General features: G+C 34.6%; 4 protein-coding genes and 1 long non-coding RNA gene across 12 annotated transcripts; 1 reads left to right on the top strand and 4 right to left on the bottom strand.

Moving 5' to 3' along the window:
- Positions 1-215: 215 nt before the first annotated feature.
- LOC140963134 (protein NRT1/ PTR FAMILY 7.3-like) lies at positions 216-4,405 on the bottom strand. The gene is made up of 5 exons (XM_073422382.1): positions 4,298-4,405; positions 2,830-2,917; positions 2,490-2,707; positions 1,579-2,141; positions 216-1,231 (listed from the first exon to the last, which is right to left on the bottom strand). The coding sequence occupies exons 1-5, from the start codon at positions 4,373-4,375 to the stop codon at positions 373-375; spliced, it is 1,806 nt and encodes a 601-aa protein (XP_073278483.1). The 5' UTR covers positions 4,376-4,405; the 3' UTR covers positions 216-372.
- A 3,449-nt stretch (positions 4,406-7,854) lies between these two features.
- LOC140963374 (probable tRNA N6-adenosine threonylcarbamoyltransferase, mitochondrial) lies at positions 7,855-16,616 on the top strand. Of its 5 annotated transcripts, none has more exons than XR_012172680.1 (13): positions 7,855-8,159; positions 8,375-8,419; positions 10,290-10,364; positions 10,559-10,655; positions 10,950-11,040; positions 11,612-11,661; positions 11,883-12,073; positions 12,164-12,249; positions 13,033-13,108; positions 13,214-13,297; positions 13,439-13,549; positions 13,700-13,788; positions 14,225-14,367. XR_012172680.1 is itself a non-coding variant. In XM_073422674.1 (13 exons), the coding sequence occupies exons 1-12, from the start codon at positions 7,914-7,916 to the stop codon at positions 13,795-13,797; spliced, it is 1,254 nt and encodes a 417-aa protein (XP_073278775.1). In that variant the 5' UTR covers positions 7,855-7,913; the 3' UTR covers positions 13,798-13,830; positions 16,490-16,616. The 5 variants fall into 5 exon arrangements, 4 of the variants coding, with proteins under 4 accessions (XP_073278775.1, XP_073278772.1, XP_073278774.1 ...); XM_073422674.1 differs by lacking the exon at positions 14,225-14,367 and adding an exon at positions 16,490-16,616 and having other exon boundaries at positions 13,435-13,549; positions 13,700-13,830; XM_073422671.1 differs by having other exon boundaries at positions 13,435-13,549; positions 14,225-14,644.
- LOC140963378 (uncharacterized) lies at positions 12,847-13,088 on the bottom strand. The gene is made up of 2 exons (XR_012172681.1): positions 12,995-13,088; positions 12,847-12,956 (listed from the first exon to the last, which is right to left on the bottom strand). It is a non-coding gene; the product is annotated as an uncharacterized lncRNA (long non-coding RNA).
- Positions 14,881-18,140, bottom strand: LOC140963375 (uncharacterized). 2 transcript variants are annotated; one of them, XM_073422677.1, is made up of 7 exons: positions 17,695-18,140; positions 17,477-17,599; positions 16,882-16,949; positions 16,403-16,546; positions 15,897-16,114; positions 15,263-15,521; positions 14,881-15,137 (listed from the first exon to the last, which is right to left on the bottom strand). In XM_073422677.1, the coding sequence occupies exons 1-7, from the start codon at positions 17,777-17,779 to the stop codon at positions 15,009-15,011; spliced, it is 1,026 nt and encodes a 341-aa protein (XP_073278778.1). In that variant the 5' UTR covers positions 17,780-18,140; the 3' UTR covers positions 14,881-15,008. The 2 variants fall into 2 exon arrangements, with proteins under 2 accessions (XP_073278778.1, XP_073278777.1); XM_073422676.1 differs by having other exon boundaries at positions 16,882-17,099; positions 17,695-18,132.
- Positions 18,141-18,477: 337 nt separating this feature from the next.
- LOC140963376 (actin-related protein 2) lies at positions 18,478-23,805 on the bottom strand. Of its 3 annotated transcripts, XM_073422678.1 has the most exons (15): positions 23,701-23,805; positions 23,449-23,559; positions 22,887-23,021; positions 22,676-22,747; positions 22,498-22,576; positions 22,239-22,288; positions 21,991-22,094; positions 21,817-21,885; positions 21,677-21,740; positions 21,312-21,380; positions 20,585-20,668; positions 20,441-20,499; positions 19,825-19,891; positions 19,625-19,708; positions 18,478-18,807 (listed from the first exon to the last, which is right to left on the bottom strand). In XM_073422678.1, the coding sequence occupies exons 1-15, from the start codon at positions 23,740-23,742 to the stop codon at positions 18,727-18,729; spliced, it is 1,170 nt and encodes a 389-aa protein (XP_073278779.1). In that variant the 5' UTR covers positions 23,743-23,805; the 3' UTR covers positions 18,478-18,726. The 3 variants fall into 3 exon arrangements, with proteins under 3 accessions (XP_073278779.1, XP_073278780.1, XP_073278781.1); XM_073422679.1 differs by lacking the exon at positions 22,676-22,747; XM_073422680.1 differs by lacking the exon at positions 23,449-23,559 and having other exon boundaries at positions 23,701-23,794.
- Positions 23,806-24,227: the final 422 nt, after the last annotated feature.

Here is a 24,227-nt window from a genome sequence, read left to right as displayed (position 1 = left end):
AGAGATTCATCTCAGTTGGAAGTGTCTCTTGTTTCTTGCTCTGTAACATTCGGAGATTAATGCAGTTATAGAATTCAATGATTCACTAGTTTTGACTGATGTGTCCACTCCAAGAATTACAAGATTCTTTTAAACAAGCAGCCCGGAAATAAATGAACTGCGGAAATTTCGCCTTTGAATTCATGGGCCTTACAGTACTGTCTGTAATCTTAGTATCTGCTAAAGCAGTCTCTTGGCTATAACCAGAAGAAAATGAAATGTTACTTTACATCAGCTATTTAAATTGTTGCGTTTGTTCAAATGACTGATGGAAAAGAACGATGACTTTTTTTATTTCAGGATCCCTGCATTTTCTGTAGTTTAAACTAGAAATCAAGGTAGAGCTGTTGTTAATTCCTTTGCTTCCTCTCGTTTCTCGTGTATGATACACTTAAACCGGTTGGCACATGCGACGAACAGCACAAGATCTAAGGCTATCAAAGCTGCTGACAAGAAAAAGAACCGATCCATATGGCCTTCGTTCAGATTCGTAGGTATCCAACCCGGTTTCCCATTCTTTGATGTGATCTTCATCACTAAAGTCACTATTATGCTGCACAAGAAACTACCTAAAGCTGGAGATGCCATGGATAAGCCAAGTCCTAAGCTCTTCAGCCCGTCCGGTATTTGAGATGCAAAGAATTCCCATTCTGCAACGTAAATGAATGCTTCAGAAACTCCCACGAGCACATACTGTGGAATCTGCCAGAAGATGCTCAAAGAACTCGTGTCTCCTTCGTTAGCGTATTTCAGTCTATATTGCTCTACGAGGCCAGAAAATATCACGGCTATGATTGAGATTATCATTCCTATACCAATTCTTTGCAGCTCGCTCGGAGGGTTGGGCTCTTTCTTTGTCATCTTGATGTATAATGGTACAATGACCTTCTCGTAACAGAGTATGAAAGTCGATGTGCTTATGATGTCAAAAGCTGTCATACTGGCTGGGGCAATGTGGAAATTGAAGATCTGTGTGTTCATTGCTGTCCCTTGCTCGACGAAAAGAGAGAGGACTTGTACAAATACTATTGATGCTACGATGGTGCAGAACCATATTGGGAGAAGCCTTAGGACGCATTTTACTTCCTCAACTTGTGTCACGGTGCAAAGATGCCATGGATTGGGAGCTTGGCCTTTACTTTGCAGCAAGATCTTGTCTGATGGAGTTATAACAGCTGCCTTGTCAAGGTACCTGTCGACATAAGAAGCAGCATACTTTCATTAGCATCAATGGGGCAAAGCAGTTGTTTCATGAGGTTTAGACTTCGGCCAATCGTTAAGTTTAACGCAGAGCTATATGAAGAACTCAGAGACTGGTTGGAGTCACTTCAGGTGTATACGTGGGTGTAACCACAAGGGAATACGTGCATTGGCTATTGTTAAACTCGTAGATCCCACGTTAGTACCTTGTGGGTCATGCTCGTGAATTGTGGATCAACAGTACACATATATGACTAGAAATAGCATAGACAAAGATTTTCAGTGGTGGCATCATCCGCAGCAGGTGACAAGTGGGATTTATGATTTAAATTAACTTACTTAAAATCGTAGGTATGTGATATTCTTCGACTACCATCGCCCTTTTTGTTGATGTCACGAACTCCATATAGCTCATCTCCACGTGATGGTAAATCTACTTTCAATTTTCTCACAAAAGCAACCACCACCTGAAAGAATCTTGATACGGGGTTGCCAGAAGGCCTAGTGTGTCTATACCTTAACGTTCCACTCAACAAGAAAATCAGTGCCACAAAGCTACAAGAGGTTGATATCCAAAATGCCAACACCCATTCCCCTATATTTTGGATGTAAGCCAATATTGTCTCTGCAATCAAGGATCCAAGATTCAATGCAACGTAGTAATAGCTAAAAAACGTGGTTTTTGACTTGTTTTCTTGGGCGTCTTCCTCGTCAAATTGATCTGCACCTAAGGTTGCAAGTGCTGGTTCTATAGCCCCACTTCCTAGAGCTAGTAAATATGCAGATACATAGAAAATCGCAACTTTTTCTGGGGACGGTTGGTTGCATGGGTCTCCCATCTTCCCACAACCCTTTGGTTCAAGCAAGAATATCTGAGTTGACAAAGAAAATAGCACCAATCCCTGCAACAGCATTACAAAGAAAAATTCATTCAACACATGATCACAGATTATAAAGACCCTTGTGGTTGAAACTTGAAGCATGATATGATATGTCAAAGTAGGAACAATCATATGTAGTTGTATTGACAAACTAAAAATCATATTTGAGGCATCTTTAGCAAACCAACAAAAGCAATTATATACAATACTAAAACAATTATCAACCTATCTCCTTGTTTACTTCCCTGTGCCCTGAATTTAAACGATAACGTCTTTATTTATATAACCAGAAATTAAAACACCAAGTAAGGAAAAGAAACAGAGGAAGTACTAAAACGTGAACATTTATCAAGTCAAGAGGTCACTCACAACAACTAGAACGCCTTGAAACACAACACAAGTCAAGTATCTTCCCAAGTATGAGTCGCTGAGAAATGCACCCAACAGCGTGCACAAGTTAAGTGTTCCCATCCAAGTACTAAAATTCTTGGCTGCATCCGCATTCGACTGCCTCAAAACCGATTTCAAAAACAGAACCATGTTCACTTCCACACCAGTAAATGCGAGTGCAGCAAGTCCTTCGCTTACTGAGGAACAAGCATTCGATCCAAAGCAACCAGTTAGTTCAACAATACAAAATATAATACTAAAAATGCTAATCCCGAGTACTGCGTATATATGATCAAAACAATGTAATTTTTATCGATACCAAGCAACAACATTCCGGCTTTCCATCCACCAGTCCTCCCTTTCATTGCCGGGTTGCCATACATATCAGTTGTCCCATCTTTGGTTTCCTGAGTGTAACAAATCGTTCAGGCTCAATAAAGATGAAACTTGTGATTATCACAAAACCATTTATACACATTGAGTTAGTATACTTACCATGTGTTTGGATTGGAATGTGTTTGGATTGAAAGATTTTGAGAAAAGTTTAAGAACCAAAAATTTCAAATTTATAATATAACAAAAATTCTCTATTTCTTCAGGCGCTTCCATTAAATCATTCGATCAACATTATATTATATATTTTTATACTTAACATGATTTAAAACTGTGAGGGAAAAAACAAAAAGAATCCAAGTTATACTCCATCGAGTTAAATTTGTACTTTTTAAGTCCTTTTCGAGAAATCCAAATTATTGCAGTCAACAGGCCACTACTTGAGTCCAATTTTAACTTTATCTAAAAAATATGAATTTCATTAACTATTATCCCAACTGTATTAATGCATGCAGTCAATTTAATTTCTTGGTAATCACAATATGGGGAAAATGGAAAATGTTGGTAGAAAGTCAAGATTGTACTAAATGAAATTAGTGTCGGTACCCAAAAAACAAAACAAAACAAAACAAAAAAATATTGGAGATAGTGAAAATTTGCAGAAATAATATAATCTATAACTGCATCATTTCAAAATATTTACTTAAATACACCAGATTTTTAAAGTGATTTTATTTTATTTTTTTTATAAAAAAACATAAACGAATTTGGTGTTTAGAAAATTAATAAAACGCGGTTTTGTTTTTATTTTTAAATAGAAATAGAAGCCTAAAAACCATGAATTCTAATTTAAAAAGAAAACACTTAATTTTTAAATATTTTTAAAAAAAAAATAACTTTTGTAATCGATCAATATACTTTTAGCCCATTGACTACTCCAACCAATCTTACTCGACTCCAAATTTGCATCTCGTAAATCTTGAATCGGCTCCAACAAATAATTGCTGTCAATTTACACACCACCTTTTAAGAAACAAAAAAGACAAAGGAAAACTTCCATTTGATTATGTTGGNCATTTTTTTAAAATACCAAATCTTGGTAAAGTATATATATGAATTGATTGGATTTTGCAATATGATTGTGTTGTACATTTCTTAATTAATAATAATTAACAAACGAAAAGATAGATAAATAACAAAAAACAATTAGTAATAAAAATGATTGCACCTGCAGTAAAATGCAAATTCCAAATGATTATGTTGTGCATTTTGTTTAGTAGGTAGACCCCAACTGGTTTTGAGTAGAGGAATCATTTTTTATTTTATTAAAAAAAAACACAATTTAATTTTGAGCTTCGGATATAATTAATTCTTTGGTTGAATCCAATTATGAATAAATCACTTATTTTTCCTTAATTTATTTGGAGGCATTAATTTTTGCTCTCCTCGCGTACCTCAGAATCATTGCATGCAACAGCCGAAACGACGCCAGTAGAAGCGCTGCACTGAGGTGCGGTCGCCTCCATGTCCATTTCTTGGAAAGCTATAGCAAAACGGAGATGGCAAGCAAGGCAAAAGAGGCAGTTGCATGCCTATTTATTAGCTTTTCTAACTAAATAGTACAATATAATTAATAGTCCTTTCTCTGTCCTAAAGACTTATTTGTTTTTTAGTACATATTACAAAATTATTGTAATACCCGAGTTTACAGTCAAACTCCTCTATTTTTTTTAAATTATTTAAAAAATAGTTACATGTTTTTCTTACTGCATACGGAGATATTAGTAAAATATATGTATAATTAAATGTAGAACTTTAAGATTTTAAATGGATTTCACAAGTAATTTGGGATGATTGAATTCGAGTGGCCATGGTTGAATTAATGGTCCATAACAAATTTTTTTTTTTTTTTGGTGCATAAATTTGATTGCATTTGAAAAAAAGAAAATTGTGAGAGTGGATACGTGGTTGGCATGCAAATAGCGACGGCTCCGAGTGGCAAAAAGACATGATTTTGAGAATAAGGGAGACTAGCTCCCATGCAAATGCTGATGCTCCCCAGTTGAAAGGTCGGGGGGCACATTTTGAGAATCATTTCGTCAACAATTTAACATTTCTAATTAACTGCATGCCTTTAACCCATTACTTGTAATAAATATGGTTGTTCACATTCAACCACTATATATCTATATATACACACAAACATACATCCTTGTTGTTTAATGTTTGTGCATGTAATATTATTTGGTATAAATTAAAAAATAATAATTGTAATTTTAGTCATCGGACATATTTGCGATTTCAGTCGTCTATACTATCAAATTTCAATATTACTCATGTATGTTTTGATTTTAGTAATTTTAATCATTTTTCATCGAAAATAATGATGTGGAATTACATACATAAATGTCGCATTAGTACCACATCAACATTACGTCGAAAGAAGAACCAAAATTGCCCAAAAAAAAAAAAAACAAAGATATATACATATTAAAACTGGAATTTGACAATACAGAAAATCAAAATTACAAAAAGATAAACATACATGACCTAAGAATGCAAATTTCCCTTATTAAAGTACTTAAGATATATAGAATAAACCTAAATTTTGGAGAGTACAAATTTATTATTAATACAATGTTACTGAGCATCAAACTCCCAAGTATCATCTTGGTTATTGAACTTTAATTTTTAGATGAAAACAAGTACATTTCCTTTTTTTACATCAACGTTATTTTATTCATACATATCAATGTTTATTATGTCTATATTTTTTTGCTAATTAATTGCTTTTTTTATCATTAAAAAAAAATCATTCTCCCCAACCCAAAGTACCCCAATACTGTAGTTAGCCTCGTCTCTGGCTTGGTAGATATTACTCATATAAGTAGTGTCTTTATTTACTCAGCTCATGACACGTATGATCAGTGATGAATCATGACCATTCATCCATACATCATGGTTGAATGAATGTGTATAATTTATCAACTCAGCACATATAACATGTATTGAGTGGATAAGAACAATACATATATGAATAGTATGAACAAAACCTCGTACAAGTGGTGAATCTCATGAATCAATATTTTGCTTAGGGCTCATAATGTAAAGGTGCCCAAAAGATAGTATTGGTTCAAATGCACACCCAAAATTTTTTTGTTACAAGACACCAACAATGTCAAAGAAAGAAGGAGACTTCACTTTTCTTAACTGTAAATTGGTTTTATTTATACAAATAAGAGAAAATTATTATTTTTTGTTTTATATGTTTGTTTCTTTGCGATTTTGGTATTTTATGTTGTAAAAATTCAGTTTTATCCCCCTATCTTTTTTTGTTGTTGTAATTTTAGTCTTTTTTCTGACAAGAAATTGATGCGACACATATATAATACAGACGTGTTGTTGTCGTATGTAGTGTCACATCAATACTCTTGATAAAAAATACGAAAATTGCAAAAAAATCAAAGGTAGCAGAATAAAACTGATATTTGACAACATAAAAAACTAAAATAGCATAAGACAAAATTACAAGATCAAGAATATAATTTTCTCATACAAGTAAATTTGTTCATCCTATTACTAGGCATGATCTCACACTAACCAGTTATTTAATTAGGTAATCGAATATCATAATTATATTTTTATTTTAATTACAAAAATTGACATTGAGAATTCCTGAAGCAATTTTGTTTGCAAACTTTCATTATTTTATGTTTTGTTTCTGTATTATACTGCACAAATCATAAATTTTATGTAAAAAATTATATTTGATAAGAAAATAAATTACTTAATGAAATGAACGTTCTCATCTAATTTTGATGACACTATTTATGAAATGGTTAATTGCATCGGTTGTCAATTTGGTTAGTTGCATTGATGAAATTAATATTAAATAAGTAAAACTTGTGTGTGGTATCCACACATATTAATTTACAAATATATTTCAAAGATTCTATTTACTAAGTTATAACATGTATAATATTTTTTTAAAAAAATAGATATTGCCAACAATATATTAAACCAAGGTATTTTTTTTGGGTAACAAAAAATAGAAAGGAAACAAAGAAAAATAAGATTAACTCAAAGTCAGATTGAAGATATTGATAAATATTTTAGCGACAATAACAAAATAATAAAAAAAGAAACAATTGATAATTTTACGAATGTGTAACGAGAAAATCAAAACAACAATAATGATAAAGAATTTTTTGATCATCTGTGAATTATATTGATGATAAAAGTTATTCGAGCTCTTGTTATGAACGGACCGAATGAAAAATATAATGTTACAATTTATCAATTGGAAGCTCATGTTCAGTCTGAGTTTGATGAATTTGTTACGATGGTGGAACGAAATTGTTAGATAATCGCAAAAATATGATTTGATTAATTCTTGTATAGTCAATGTATATGTAAATCAATGAATAAGACAACTATGAAATCTAATTATCAAATTTTTCCTTTTTTCTTTTTTTTTTTTGTTTTATAACTTTATCGAAGATGTTTAACATGGAAATATGAATTACGAGAGTCAATTTTTCTCTAAATGTTCATAACCACATAATAGTGAAAAAATGATAAAAATAGTAGGGAATTCTGCATTGGAAATGATCTAAATAAAAATGATGACATTATATTTTGAAAAACTCTTTTCTAATTAAAAAATGATGACTTCTTATTTCAAACAATCCAAATTTTTAAGTTCGACTCAAGTCTTTCAAAATCTCAGTATGACACTGAACATAATAGCCCTTAAACCAAGTTAGTTAGTAACCACACATGATAAGTTCTGTGCGACTGACTCACTCGAAAAACTATTGATAAGGAGAATCGAACTCATATCCAATAATAAAAAATTTACCTACTCTTCTAACACAGAAACCCTATTTCATTTTAAAAACAAATATATAAATTGATATTCTAATTTACGAAACTGACAAAATTTTTTTTTTTTTTTTTATAGTGAAATAAGTGATGTATTAAAAAAAACTGAACATGTTTGGGGGCCGATTTGAAATTAATCCAACATTGATAACTGACGAGCTGCACAAAATCTCTCCCAAAACTCAAATGGCGTCAATGGTCTCCACTCTATCTGCCACTGTTTCCCGCTTAACTATTTTGGGCAAGCCCTCACTTTATGCCCACTCTAAGCTTAGCAGACTCGTATATCCAGCTCTCCATAATTATTTCAATCCAATTTCAGTCCGTTTATCTTTTTTCTCAAAAGCACAAGCAATAAACTTATCAGGCATAGTTGAAGATTTAGTTGTTCTGGGCATCGAGACTAGTTGTGACGACACTGGTGCAGCCATAGTAAGACGTTTTTAATGCTTGTAGAGCGCGGTCGAGCGACAGCGCACCCCACAATTTAGTTGTTATTCATTGTGTGTGTATTTTTTTTTTTTTTTTTTTTTTGGGATGATTCTTTTATTTGTATTGGATATATTGTGTAACTTGTTTTTGGGTATTGGATATCTGTGAAAGAAATGATGAAAGTCTGGTTCTTTTGAACTTTTGTGTGATGATAGGTTCGAAGCAATGGTGAAATTCTCAGCCAAGTTGTGTCTTCTCAGGTATGCATTTTTTATTACTATTATTTCGCATATATGCGTGGATCCTGGCATTTTCTTTCGGGGTGGAAAGATTGATATTGGGAATAGCCTTTCTAGCATGGTGGTTATGATTGCTTGTGCTTTGCCTTTTTAGANATATTGAGCACCGACTGAGGTAACGTTTATCTATTGAATGTACAGGACACACCTTAGCGGTGTTCACATTATCACATAGGTGTCCATGGTTGGTTTTCACCATATCAAAAATATATATATATGTGTGTGTGTGTGTGTATACTCCGAGCTTTTCACTCATTGGAGGATTAAGATCTTGCAATTGCGCTGATAGTGTAACTAGTTTGGGTTAAAGTGTTATCATATTGCACATAATCCACACATGATATGGGAAACATGTTTTGTGGTGTGACCTTGGTGGAATGCTTAGCCTGCCTTCATTTAGTTGTTCATTTCTTTTTAATTAATTATAAGGTTTTTTAAAAGTTAATTCAACAATATCCTGATTATTGAACCTAATTCCTACATGACTTGGATCAGACACTCAAGGCTCATCATCTAATTTCATTGTTGACTTCTTTGGCAACATTGAAACCATCATTTTAATTGATACTACTAAGGATTTTCTTTTAACTTTTTTTAATATAACTCCTTAAGTCCCATATATCAGGATAGGACCTTGCAGAATTTGACCATTGAAGGAAGAAGGGTACCCAATCAATCTGATTGATTTTTGACCAAATGTAATGGACTGATAATTAATTCCATCTCTATAGATCCATATCCTCAGTGCGTCATCAATTCTTCTTCGTGGGAGAACAATGCAGCGATGAGAACATTACATATTAAATAATATTAATTAATTAATTCCCCCATTGTTGTCATCCGTTCTTGGTGCATATTAACGTGAGTTTTCTTCAAGGGTGAATAATTTTTAATACATTGGAGTTTATTTTTTTCTTATGATATCAAAATTTTATTTATCTATACAACATCGTTTAGGTATGAGTAAAATGTGCAAATGCATGCAAGTATCTATGAACTTGTGGAATTCATAAACATGGATTGAGTGAATTTAAACTTCTGCCTTGTTTCTTCTGTGATGCACAGAGATCCTTCGAGTTTATTAAAAAAATTGACCCAACCTGTGTCACCCAAGTATTCTCATCAGAAACTATTTGCTTTTTATGCACTGATGGTAAAATGAAGATATTAAATGAAGCCTTACCACAGGAAGAAATTGGTCTACTTGGTGTAAGCTGTGAACTTGTATTCATATTACACCTTTTTAGGCTACCGACAGATTGACATTCTTGTCTTGACCCAAGTTATGCACATGACCAAAACTTTAAACAAAAAACTATGGGCCATGTGACAGACCTTTGTACCAGTTTAAAGTGTCTGATAAGCCAATAAGGGTGCTTGAATCCCAATATAAGGTGGTTTTGTTTGATTTAATATCACTCACTGTGCTGGTTGGTGGGCACAAAGTTGCTTGTTTAACATGTCATGAAGAAACAAAGGATTTCATAATAATTCACACATTTCACTATAGAGGAGTCATTAAATACTTGTTCTATTTTTCTCCTGTTGGTGCTATGGAAGATACCTGAATTCCAGCAACAATCTTGCCTTATTGGGTCATGTATTTCGATTACTGGAAGCTTACTTTTTTGGTTCTACCCTTCTTAAGCAATCTTAAAAGTCCTCTCCTCTGTCAGCATCTATTTAAAATCTGGTTGTATACTGCTATATCGTGTTACTTTCTGCAATTTAGAAAATATATATTTGATGATCAATCTCACTAATTTATCGTATTTTACTTCGTCAAAAATTTAATAACCAATTAGGATATTTTTTCCTCAACTTCATCAAGGCAGATTTGCTTGCCCAATATGGAGGAGTTGCTCCTAAAATGGCAGAAGAAGCACATGCCAAAGTGATTGATCAGGTATAGAACTTAGTAACTTGGTAATTGTTTTGATAATCTGTTACAAAATCACTCAATCCAGAGAAAACCTTCTCAGCTCTGGATACCACGCCTGTAATGGAAGTCAGATTGTGGAATTTTATTGCTCTCTCTCTCTCTCTATATATATATATATATAATTCATCCAGACTTGTATGATTTTTTCTTAACTTCAGGTGGTGCAAGAGGCTCTTGACCTTGCTAAACTAAATGAGGAAGATCTTTCTGCAGTTGCTGTGACTATTGGTCCTGGTTTAAGCCTTTGTCTACGTGGTATTTTCATGATATGCCTCAAGTCTTTTGTCTGCCTATCTTGAACTCTATCTTGTTTCTCCTTCACGGTACAAGTTTCTACACATTAAATAAACGTGACTCTTTAAATGCATAACATGGTGTTGTGTTTATTAATTTAGTTCATTTTACACTCAAAATTGTTCAAAATAATTAAATGTATAAAAAGCAAACAATAAAAACATCATTGTTTCTTTTGGTTTTATATGATTATACCTGGTTGTTTAATCATGTGGGTGAGAGAAAAGCACCTGAGTTTACTGGATTTTCATGCAGTTGGTGTGAGGAAAGCTCGGAAACTTGCTGGAACTTTTGCTTTACCAATCATTGGTGTACATCACATGGAAGCACATGCTTTGGTGGCTAGGTAACCGTGGATTGTGTGAAAGTTAGACTTCATCACTGGAGGAATAGTATGCATGGATCATTCGGTTCATACAAACACTTACTTATTTTAGTTTAAATCTTAATGCTTACTTTTTATCGGTGTTTTTCAGTATTCCATCATACATTGATTGACCAAGGAATGATATTAGTTTTAAAATTGATTGGTAAGATTCTATTAGTGAAGGTTATAGTGTGATCTCATGATTGTCTCAGTTTGCTCACTTTTAACGACAACTGACAAGATATATTTCTTGTATGTACAAACCTCACGCTGTTATTTAACCAATGCCACAAACTCGAACTTGTCTCCTAGATTTGTTTTATTACAGCTTAACAATGTTGTACTTTGTTGTTTCTCTTTACGTAAATGTACCTTGACAATAAAGATAAATCATATGCTATGGTTTCTAACTGTACATTATGCTTGTGCTCTTTACCGAAACAAATTGAACTTAATCGTTTGTTGAATAATTTTCTTATTTTGGAAGAATTATATAGGTAAGAGATAGGTTTTTATGAAATCTGAAAACTTACATATTGCTCACATCTAGGTTAGTGGAAAGAGAATTAAAATTTCCTTTCATGGCCTTGCTTATCTCAGGTATGATAATTTTATCCTTAAGATTCTTTTTCTTTTCTTCCCCCAATTTTCTCTTAATTTTGCTCTTGCATTATGACATGTACGGGTCCCAATATTGTTGGTAATTACTGCAACTGGGGTGCTGCTTAAAATGACAGCCATTTAGCTCTTTTCACCTGTCCTTTTGGTATGCATCTGCTTAGGATGTTTATCATGTATGTATGGTTTGTGTGTTTTCTTAGGAGGCCACAATCTTCTTATTCTTGCTCGTGATCTCGGCCATTATATACAACTTGGAACCACGATTGATGATGCAGTCGGTGAGGCATATGACAAGACAGCAAAATGGCTCGGTCTCGATCTAAGGAAGAGTGGGGGCCCTGCATTAGAGGAGCTAGCTCGAGAGGGTGATCCAAATTCCGTTAAATTCAAGGCAAGCTATCTTCCGTGTATCTATCTTTATTTTTTATTATTTTGTGCTTGTACAATTTTTACAATAAGATAATAGTTTGTTGTGCCGTAGGTCCCTATGAAACAGCATAAAGACTGCAACTTCTCCTACGCAGGTCTTAAGACTCAAGTGAGGCTGGCAATTGAATCCAAAAGCATGTACTACATTATTGTCATTAATTTTACTCAATCAGTTGTTTTGCTGCTTCACGATCATAGCCACTGCACGATATTGCTAGTGGATATCATTTATAACTATCTTTTCTGATATTTGTTTTATTTATCAAGACTGGGGTTAATTGCCAAATATATGATGTATATCTGTCTATGCCCTTGTTTTATCCATAATTGAGAGTAAACGGTGTATCTAGTGCTTCAGAATTTTTCCCCCCTAGTTAGCAAAAATTAGCACATTGTAGGAGCTGTCATGTATATATATCGTGTTGGGAACTAAGCATTGCATCTATAGTCTTTTGTTGTTGTTTATTTAGCACAACAATTAAAATGTGATACTTAAACAGTTGTGTGGTCAAAAAGATTTTGGTTGCACTGTCACCACTAGTAACGGTATAGTGGTGGAAGCTCGGCTCTACATTTAGAATTTCAGTCAAAATTATGTATTCGATTATCATGAATTGCGAACTGGCACAATTATCAGGAAGGAAACGTATAGAAGCAGCAATTGCATGTACTATCCTATGTGACTGTTTACATGACATAACAGTCGAAATGTAGTGTTTGAACTGCTAATATATGTTTTAAAATTTTGGGTTCTACTTTTGCTACAACAGTAAATGCTCAATTCTGCGCATGACATATGTCAAATATGGTGTATTATGAAAGTCCTCTACATATTATGTTTTATGCTCAAACTCATTCAGGTAGTATACATGTATTATCCTACAAACTTTCGCACAATTGTATATCATTGATGTTCTGCAGTGATGCTGGAATCCCAATCTCTTCAGCCAGTACTGAAGACAGATTGGCCAGGGCCAATATTGCTGCCTCTTTTCAGGTAATTAAGCGTGCAATTTTTATGTAGCATCTTTATCATGTCTATTGTCATAGACTCATAGTTGGATGTCTTGAATTGCTTACCTCCTAAGTATGCCTAATGCAGAGAGTTGCAGTATTGCATTTAGAAGAAAAGTGTGATCGAGCAATAGAATGGGCATTGGAGATCGAGCCTTCTATAAAGCATCTGGTTTGTGAAATACGTTCATACTGCTCTCTATCCACCATATTTCATAAAAATGCATCTACTTTTCTTTTTTTTTTTTCCTTCATAATTTAGTCAATCTCAAATGTTGTGATTTCCATGCTCTATTTTGCCTTGGATAGGTAGTGTCTGGTGGTGTTGCATCCAACCAATATGTTCGAGCTCGGCTCGATAAGATTGTGGGAAGGACCTGTCTGCAACTTGTTTTCCCTCCACCTAGTCTTTGCACAGACAATGGTGAGAAATTCATGTTTGTATTTGTCGCATTGTAAGCCATGGCAATATTAAGTTGTGTCAACTATAGTCCCGATTAAAAGTAGATACATGACGTTTTATCATAAAATTCAAAATCAACGAAATCGTTGTTACCACTGTCATCTATGGTAGGTGTCATGATTGCTTGGACTGGCATCGAGCATTTTCAGATGGGTAGATACGATCCTCCACCACCTGCCTGTGAACCTGCGGATGCCTTGGTTTGTTGATTTCCTGTTTTTTAGTTTTTGGAAGTTTATAATGTGAGTATGTGACACTGCATTTGGTTTGCTAGCACTTTTTACATGTCCAACTCTCTCACCGTTAAACGACTCAATTTTCATGTCGTCGCCTCTACCCTTTCAAATGTTAACCGAAGCCGTAACGTTTTAAACCCAGGCTATAAATTTGCCATTTCTGTTGAATATGGGCATTGGATTAATGGGATGTTATTTTTTTTTCTGTAAAGACTGTATGGTGTTGTTTTCTATTGATCACGGTGTATGTTTTCTGTTCACGACTATGATATTCGAGTTTCATCAGCAATGACTGCATAGCTTGTAGATATACGTTGTTGTGCCTTGAGTTTTCGTCTGCAACTTCGATAATTGCCTCGTTTCTTTCGTTTCCTAAACATTTGTGTTTTTAATGAATCAGCTTGATCTTCGACCGAGGTGGCCACTGGGAGAGGAATTAGTTGAAGGAAGGAGCGAAGCTCGGTCGTTAAGGACTGCTAGGATTCACCCATCTCTAACCTCTTTAATTCAGGCACATATGGAACAACAGTAGTAGTACTCGATCTTCCACCGAGGTGGTCAGTGAGAGGGGAATTAGTCGAAGGAAGGAGCGGAGCTCGGGCGTTAAGGACTAGTCTTGGTTTTGCTTGTCAAAAGGGGTGTAATTTGGTGTCACAATTTCAAGAATTCAAATATATGAAAATTTTACAAAATTATATGCAAATTTTTAGGGTGCGCCGATGCGATTGATATATATTTTATTTTGATCAAATTTTACTCCCTGGTCATGGGGTTTGACGAGATGGAAAAAATAAGGTAGCGAGATATCATATTATAGTGTTATTATTTCTTTAATATATATTTTTCCTGAAAGGACTATTTCTGTAAAATTTATTTGAATGTCAAAATTTTTTCCCTTAATTTGTTTTGTTGGCCAGATTGTAGAAATCGGAGAACCGAGGTAGTGAATTTTTGTCGTGTACTTGTGTTCCTAAAATAGGTGCGTCATAAATATTTTTTTTTAATTTCATTCAACCCTCAGCATACAAATCATTTTAAATTTAATTTGATCAGACGTACGTTTAGTTTAATTTTTCTTGCTTCTTTTTTCCCCTCGGTTTTTGTTATAAAAAACTAGAGCATGTCCTAGCAACTGTATGGCACGTTTTAGATACATGACCAAAAAAATCTCCGCATGTACATGATTAGAAATCGTATTTTGTCCTTCCGCTCTTCAAAATAAGGCACAACATATCCGCCATGTCGGAATAGGACGACCAGAAGTTCCAAGCCTCCAGCATAAGTCGTTTCCGTGATCCCTTGAAATGAACTACCTGAAACCCAGAAACAAAAATAAATTTTATGGCATATCTTATTCAAGAAGCCCACCATCTTATAGGGAAGAAAAAGTGATTTCTACCCTTGTTTATTTAATGAGAAGTGATATAAATGTTCTTACCTTCACATCCAAGGGCATTCCATGAAATTGACCTGCACCTTCAGGTGGTGTCCAATTGTAACTAGAACATGGTAAGAACAGGACCGAAGCACCACCGATATTCTCTAGGAAAGCCTCTCTTCTAGAAAACCTTCTTCCATTAAATTTAGGGTCAGATTTTACAATCCATGCAAGCGCTAATTGATCTCCAAGCATCCGGGAAGCTTTCATGAATTTTGAACTGTAAACTTCCAGCACTTCCTGTAAGAAAGCCATTCCCCTGTGATAACATAAAATTATCTTATGAGGAGTGGGGAAAGTACAACTTAGTGACGAAAATTCCAATTCAAGTATACTGACACCAACTATAACAATAATATTTCAAAATTGACATAATCAGCAAAAAAAGGAGAAAACATGGTGAGTTTTTTTCACAGAACATTCTCATGGTATTCTTGGGATTCATATCAAGTTAAAACTGCGGCTTGCTTTGTGTCCCTTCATCACCACGTGAAAACCCAAAAAAAAAAATTTTGCCCCTCTATTGAGTAATTTTCTGCCCACAAAATTTTCTTCTAGGTGTCCTTGATGATTTGTTACTTCTTAAATATATTTGCCTAGTTAGGTTGTAGCGGACAAATGATAGAAAGTGCACCTTCGAATTCCCTCAGAAGTGCCCCTTACTGCTATGAATCCTGAATTCAAAGGTTGATCGTGGTTGTTCCGGAAGGTAAGAGCAAGATCAAAACTAGGATAGTCAGTAAATATATGTTCCAGGTCATTCACCACTGCTATATCTGAGTCAGTAAAAATGAAATGACTGACTTGCTCCCGCCTCTGAGTCATCTTTTCAAGCTGTATTTCTAGAAAAGCCTGGAGACAACACGTAGCAAACAAGAAACAAATACATTCTTAAAAAATGAAAACATGAAATATTATCACAAATAAATCTCACAGGACTTTGTTCTATAACACTAAGTATGCACCAATGATTTTGAGTACTAATCCAACAAATTCAAGTCAAATAACATCTATATAAAAACAATTGCTTTTGTATCCCAGGAAACATTTAAAAACATTAACATATACGATGAAACTTAGGTAGAATAAAAAATATAAACAAAAATCATCTCTTTTTTCAAGCATGCCTAATGCTCTTACAATGTAAGACCTGATTCTTTGAAGCATCAACTTGTCTCGTGAATATTCACCTTGTGTTGGTTGTATAGTAACCATGTCTCTATGCAGATTAAGCTCCGACGCTGGATCAGTAAGAATGAAGATATTGCTTTTGGGCATAGTCACCTACACATTGATTAGACATGAATTATCCTTGTTGGGATTAGTTGTTTTTATCCTTACGGGCTGAGTCAAATATACATTCAGACTTCCATCAGAATATGTGCTATGATTCAACAAATGAGTTTGTTCAGAAAATAAATATGAAAATGCATATTCTTCAGAGGATTGAACTTGCACAACAGAAAACATATTACTTATGGCCAACCAACGAACTCAGTTGTCAAACACTCAGTTTTCAAAATCATAAATGCAAGCCACAACTCACACGAGAGGGGTATGTGAATGGGTAAAAATTTTCCAAAAAAACAAAAAGAACATAATATATTACTAGGATGTACCTGGATGAAATTTATAAACACATTCAAGATTGCCATAGATCTCTCCACCTTATTGTATGAAGTTTTCCCTACAATAACCAAGTCAGACGGTTTACCACTGACCAGTCCATCAACAGCAGAATTGTAGGCAGCAAACATCGAGACAAAAGCAACATGCTCCCCAGAGTTGGGATTGTTTGGAAGTAATCGAAAAAGTGTTTCATTAAGAGCCTTGGTACCTGATTCACAATTTTGTCAATTTAAGCCATCTGTCAGTCCCTTGATCAAATGAAATGCATCATTTCAAAGCATACCATAAATACATACCAATTGCATGACTCAACATTTTTTCCCATGAGTAATCAAGATGTAAAGAAAATAGGATAAAAAACCTTGTATATGCTAATATCTCAAATTTAGCTAATGAAGCATAAATAAGAAGAAAAAAATACTGTGGATATTGAGAGATTTCTCAAGGTAGGTATCTTATTCTATAATTACAAAATACCAAGAATGTAGCAAGAAGGTTCCGAAAATGAGTTCATGGATATTAATCATTTGTCAGTAAACCAGTAACTCCTCCTCCTTTCTTAGAAAGTAAAGGGACTAAAAATACCTTGGCAATGAAGACGATCAGGCAGGCCTTCACCAGCTGCTGGTCCAAGAACAAGATGATCAAATTTCACACGCTCTTCATTGCGTAAATCCCCCAAATTTGTCTGCTTCTGGAACTCCAAAACTGGAAGGAACGGAATTTTCTCATTTCGTCAAACATACATAATAACAACACGTCAGAAATTCAGCGAGGAAATCTGAAACCATCAGACTAGGAACCTGATAACATATGAGGAATTATAATGACTGCAGGCAGAAACAAAAGCAAACGCTTCCATCCAACGCACATTGTCTTCCACTGCATGTTACCCCCCTCTTCAAACCAAATGAAGCATCCAAAAACTCCAGCAACAAAGGAATCTCAATCTAACACCGCGATTTCATCCGCAAAAACGACCTGCACTTTGATCCATGAAACCGGAGCGTGGAGATTTAAAAGTTGATTTCAGAAGGTAAATCTTCGATTATTGTGGTCTTGTGGGATCGTAGCTGATTGGCCGTTTGCTTAGATAGATCGATTAGCGAGAAACATTAATGGGCCTCGTAGCCCATCCAATATGTTGGGCTATCAGATCTGAAGAGTACAAGAACGCCCATCGATCCAACAATAAGGAGCCCATAATACTTCGCCTTCTTTTTCTTTGTCTGAGTTGGTTTTCTTAGGCCCAAAAGTTGCCCAGGTGTTAACAGGTTTAAAGGCACGTTTTAGAAATGTCGGAGAGGAAATTTTTTTGCTTTTTATTTTCTATCTTTTTGCATTTTCCACCTTTTTTAAAATCCCAAAAGTCTCTGTTTTATTACAACTTATCATCGACAACTTTTCCTTTGAACAACTTAGAGCCAAGACGCACTATCATGGATATCAAAATCATGACCAAAATCGAAAATCGTATTTGTGTGATTTTTTTTTTGTTCTGAATACATTTAATTTACCTGTCACAAAAAAGAAAGAAAGAAAATAGAACTATCAGGTTCTTGTAGCTAGAGGAAGAAGTTTGAAAATGAAAAATTGCATGGAAACACCATTATATATACTAGTAGGATCTAAAACTTCGTATGTAACTTTTCCAACACACAAAATGGGAACACAGCTTATTTTGTGTTTATTTCTTGAAACATACGTACTACAACATAGACAAATCCATCTCATGCAGAGGCCACCAGAATCAGTAACATACTTTTTACCACGACAAGATTATGTATAACTAACTACACACGCACTTCACATCTTTAATACTTTTGTTCCCGTCCTCACGCCCCGCCACACTTGCTTAAACAAGCGACTCCCTCTTCCAAATAATCTTGCCTGTTGATCCAAAACTCAGGTGCATCCTGCAACATTTATAAATATTTCGAAGTTCAAGTCTTTTAGAAACTGTTGAACCTAAATCACTGTTGCTTGATCTCAACCTCATAGCAGTAGGGATTTCGATCGAGCAGACAGTCATTACACACTGGAGCTCAACCCAAATGTGCACCGAGTTGCTTGATCTAAAAAAGCTCGAACCTTTATCGAAGTAGCATTTTACTCGGTGGGTCAGAATACACCCAACTTTCCAACAACCGGTATATCACATTTCCAAATATCTTTCAATTATATATTACAATTATACTTATAATATGACAACATAATATTTCAATAATAAGAACGATAATATTTTATAAAATTAACTAAATACCAAATATTTTATTCACATGAATGCCTCTATAATTCCATAGTAATAATTAATAATCAGGTCAAATACGTTTTTATTTTTTTACGCAGTAAGTATGATTTTTATAAAATATTAAATAAATGGTATTTAGTAGTTTAAAGAAGCAACATGATGCAACACAGTTTAGAATTGAATGGCAAGATGAATCAATAATTTGAAGGGGTGAGTAGGCATTGGCCACAGTTTTAGGGGCGAAATTAAATTAACCAAATAATTTTTGCCAAATCGAGTAATTCAATTCCCAAAGTTCACAGGAAGGGTAAAACAGATTTTCTATGCCAACTAGAAAAGAGATTTGATGATATCTTAAGTAATTTCTATCAGATTCAAATTAGTTTGCATGAATAGCCTTGAGAGCGATCTTGATTCATTAAAGCAAGGGATGATAAATTTGCATGAATTAGTGTCAGGGGAAGAGGAGAAAGAATTTGCACCTTCATAATTCCTGCAAGAACCGCGCCTCCAAGATATACCATGTGTTTTCTTCGTGGTGGATCCTCTATCCGAAGACGTAGTTTCTAACAGTAGCACGAAATCATACACTTAGGTAGGAGGAAAAAAACAAATAAACACTAGATTCATTGCAACAAAAGATTACTGTTACAAATAACAACATGATTATCCACTTACACACCTTCAGGCCATCTTTATTTCCCTTCAAAACAACTTCGAGATAACGGTCCAATATTTCTTTCTCCAAACTGTTGCAAAAGTTGAGGTGTCAAATTAAGCAATTTGAAAGGTTACTAATGGAGATCAAGATGAAGCAGGAGCAAAAAAGCACAGGTCTTCTAGTTGACATATCCACAGGGGAATTGATTAGTAATGTATTCTCAAACAAAAAAAAATTATTCACATTAGCACAAAACGATGCATTGACATGTAAGAGTTTCCAAAAACTAACAACAGTATATGAAATTAGCAACGTATTAGAGGACCCATTTTCTCTTGTACTGATTTGTTGTCAAATGAAGGGCGTAACTGAGTCACACACCAGGCTCTTCTCGTGTTTCCTAAGCATTGCACTAGAAAATTTACCAGAAATGATCTTTTAGGAGCAGATTCAACTATTATTTTACTCATCCAATAAAATAAGAAATGTATTATATTTTCTCTAAGTTGAAGGGTCAATCTCCTTCAAGGAGCCCAGGCTACCTCCAAGTCCTGAAAATCAATCAACATAGAGATTCTTTACAGAGAATAACGCTATTCTGATAAAAACATATCGTGTCATTAAATGTAGGCATTACCGACTAGGTAATCCCGGGTACATTGTACTCCCACCACTTAGGACAATATGCTGGTAGAGCTGCAAAAACAGATTCGATCTGCATGAATGACTGCAGAATAATGCGAGCACAGTAAGATGCTGACATTAAGAAAACAACTAATACCATCATTCTATTGTCAATATCCATCTCCTGAATGCAATGAAATACCATATCAGCCATTCCATCTCCTTCTACGTCTATGAGTTCCTGTAGAAGTGACACAACATTGAAACTTCATATTTACGCAAATCTAAGAAGTCACAACAGCATGACACAGCTAATGAAGATGATATTGATGAGCCTTCAGTAACAGGCAACTAAAAACAAGACAACTGTTATAGTTATAGTTATGGCTGCCCTACACCGAGCTTCGGTGGCCCTCCCCTGTCATTTGGTTGCCAATACAGACATCAGCGCTCAAACATTCGAGGCACTTGACAAGCAACAACCCCCATTCATGGTCTTGTGACTTTCATAAAGAGTTGTATGTTTGGTAAACAGTCGTTCAAGCCTGGTCACCGCGAACCCCTTTGTGAGGAGGGAGGCACCACTTCTCCGGAAGTTATGGACTCAATAAATACTACCAGACAAGTCATATAAACTAAGCAAAGCTATTGAAGATAGAAAATTCTGGACATCTCAGGATTGGAACAATGCATCAACATGAACCAAATGTTTGCATTTATCCCGAGAGAGAGTCGAAGACAAATAATCTCTATATTTATAGTTTATTCCACAAACATTCATCTTTTGATAGACAACGGCATCCAGAAACAACAGATAAATAATCGCTTCAATATTAATTTGCAAAGCCTAATATAGTAATCACGGGACACAGATTCATGCTTACTGGAGTAAAAAGAGCCTCCGGTGCTTGAAAGCGTTCGGTGCCAACTTTAATGACCCTTCCATCTGGCAGCTTTTATTACAGGTAATAAATTTAAAATTGTTAATCTTTTTCCGACATGCCTGAAAGATAAGAAGGTAATATACCCATAGAAAGACGTGTGGAGACAAAAATGTTAAATCTAACTATTCTTCTCTGAAAGTTAAAACAAACTTCCATAACAAACAAACTTCTGCATTTGAAAAGTAAGGACCCTGGTAAAATATTTAAGTTGTGAGTATGCAGCAAGATTATATTGGTTCTTGCAATTGAAGTCACTTTATTTCGGTAGTCTTGAAAAGATATGAACTTGCAGAGATTTAACTTACAGTGTAATTCTTAACAAGGATAGTAGTTTCAAGTCCCAATTGGTATTCCCTTTTGTAATCATAACTTCAACAAATAAGAAAAAGGTTAAAAAAGGGGTATCGATTTACCGGTCATTGAAAACAATTATTAATTCACCCACCTTATGTAGCAAAGCTTCTCTTTGATGGTCCTGACAGTCTCAAAGTCAGCAGTTCTATTCATAGCATACCTTTGTAGAAAAAGCATAACCATTGGCATAGAATTAATCAATCAAAATGCTTCGACAAAATGATACATTCTCTCAAATGATTTCAGAAGCTTTAACAAATCTCACCCTCTCCTCATAAGTAAATCAACAAGATATGACGTTATGTGGCGCCCAGCCACATTCATCCTCTTTGTGAGATGAGGGAATGAGTATCCATCAACAACTGGAACCTAACAATAAATATCACCATTCTTCAAGTAGCAAGCTAGCTTCCTCAAATCTAGAAGCTCATTATCTCACATAAAAGACTGCCAATGAAATTTAAATGTACAAAAGATTGAACATTTGATGAAAAATCTTGATAGAAAGGTTACCACATGAGTAACTCCATCGCCGGAATCAATTACTAGTCCCGTCAGCAGACCTGAGTCATTTCAAGATGACATCGAATAGCACATTATCGAAAATTCAATGCAAGTACAGGGAGAAAGTGAACATAATCATAAAAATAAAATGTGCTGTGATGGACACAGTTTTTTTTTTGCAGACACCATATTCATAGTGACTAGCTTGTTGACAGTATCGTGTAGACCAGTGACTAAAACCACAATTTTGAATTTAGCTTTAAAGCACCTTGGGCATACAATGTCAAAACAGCTTGGATTTGAATGAAAACACCAGCAAAGTTGTATTTCTCAAACATGACTTCAACCTGGAAACAGACAATTTAAGATTTGGTTCGTATCATCTTACAACAATGAGTTCCACCAATAGAAATTCAAATCTATAATTCTAGTATTAGGTAGTTTACCATCTTTTCGCGGTTTTTAGATGGATTCAAAGGTGGGTCGGTGAGCAAAATTTTACTTTGTGCAGGATCTACCTTCAGACAAAGTAAAATAAATGAAGAGTAAAACAACATCCTTGAAACCGAGGGAGAGAGCGTACCAATAATCAGACAATACACCGGATAAGTAAAACTTTCTGCGTTAACTGAGAGATTAAAAGCAACAAAAAGAAACCTTTAGTTCGCTAAAAAATGCATGGTCCCACACATGTTCCATATCATCCCAATTTTGCACGATACCATTGTTAACAGGGTAAGATACGTCTAACTGATGCCGCCATTTCAAACAAGCATCTCCAACGAGAATATCCTGTGGACACAAGAAAAAATAATTAACTGATAGAAAGCAACACGTGTTTGCCACATTTGACTTGAGAGCACAAAAAGTGGAACAATATCTCGACGTATGGGAATAATATAAACACAACTACAGAGCTGTAATGTGTTCCAAACTAGTGAGTCGATCACAAAGAATGCAATTCCAGTACGTGGAACGCCAAGAAACCCACTAATTTGGCTTCGTTTAAAACAAAACAAGTAAAAAAGTTATAGCTTTTTCGACACGCAATTTGTTTGTATCTCAGCTAGGTGTCGTGTCGTGAAGTAAAGAAAATCGCTCAAAGAAAGTTCTTTTCCCCCCTGCTCAAATCGTGCCTGTAAAATTTCCGAGTCTTGCATAATTCTGAAATATACAAGTAAACACCAATCTGAACCATAAAGAGAGAAATAAATCTGACCGTGATTTCTTGCTCCATCAACGATTCTTCATATCGAAGCATTGGCCTTCCAACAACACAAGGAAACACAGACGTGGGGAAATTCTCACCCGCAAATCCACACTTAACATACTGAGCTCAATTACCAGAATCAAAGAGTCAACATCGAATTAAGTTAAACAAATAATAATGAAGAGATGAAATCGAATCATCGCAGAACTCATCGAAATGAAATGAAGAAGATAGCAAAATCGTTAAGCGGGGAGTAATTACACCGGTGCCATTGTCGCATACGACGACGTTCCTGTTGTCCATCGATCCAAGTCCTGGAGACAGAGAAATTGGCCTGTTATAAATTTATGGGGAAAAGAAAGTACAAAAATCACACATCATAATTATATTTTATATAATATCTTATTTAAATTAGAATCGCACTTTTCATTAATATTTAATACATATTAACAGTTCAAAAAATCGGTGAGGTTGTATTTATAATTACACTTTTTTTTGTTAATTTATCATTTAGTTCTAACTATAAATTTGAAATATGAGTAGGTCTCTTATGAAACAGTCTCATAAATCTTTATATGTACTGATATTTACAATAAAAAAGAATATTGTTAGCATAAAAAGTATTATTTTTTCATGGATAAGCTAAATAAAATATCCGTCTCACAAAATACGATTGTCCCGGAGTCCAAACAATTCACGAGGAAGAAACATAACACAGAATATGAACAAAAGACCAAATAAACAAATAAATTTTCATGATATTGTATGATTGATTATTCCGCGTTTGA

The sequence above is a fragment of the Primulina huaijiensis genome, chromosome 17 (assembly GCF_012295235.1).
Source record: "Primulina huaijiensis isolate GDHJ02 chromosome 17, ASM1229523v2, whole genome shotgun sequence".
In the NCBI taxonomy this organism is placed as follows: Eukaryota; Viridiplantae; Streptophyta; class Magnoliopsida; order Lamiales; family Gesneriaceae; genus Primulina; species Primulina huaijiensis.
This window is presented reverse-complemented; position numbering and strand designations above follow the sequence as displayed.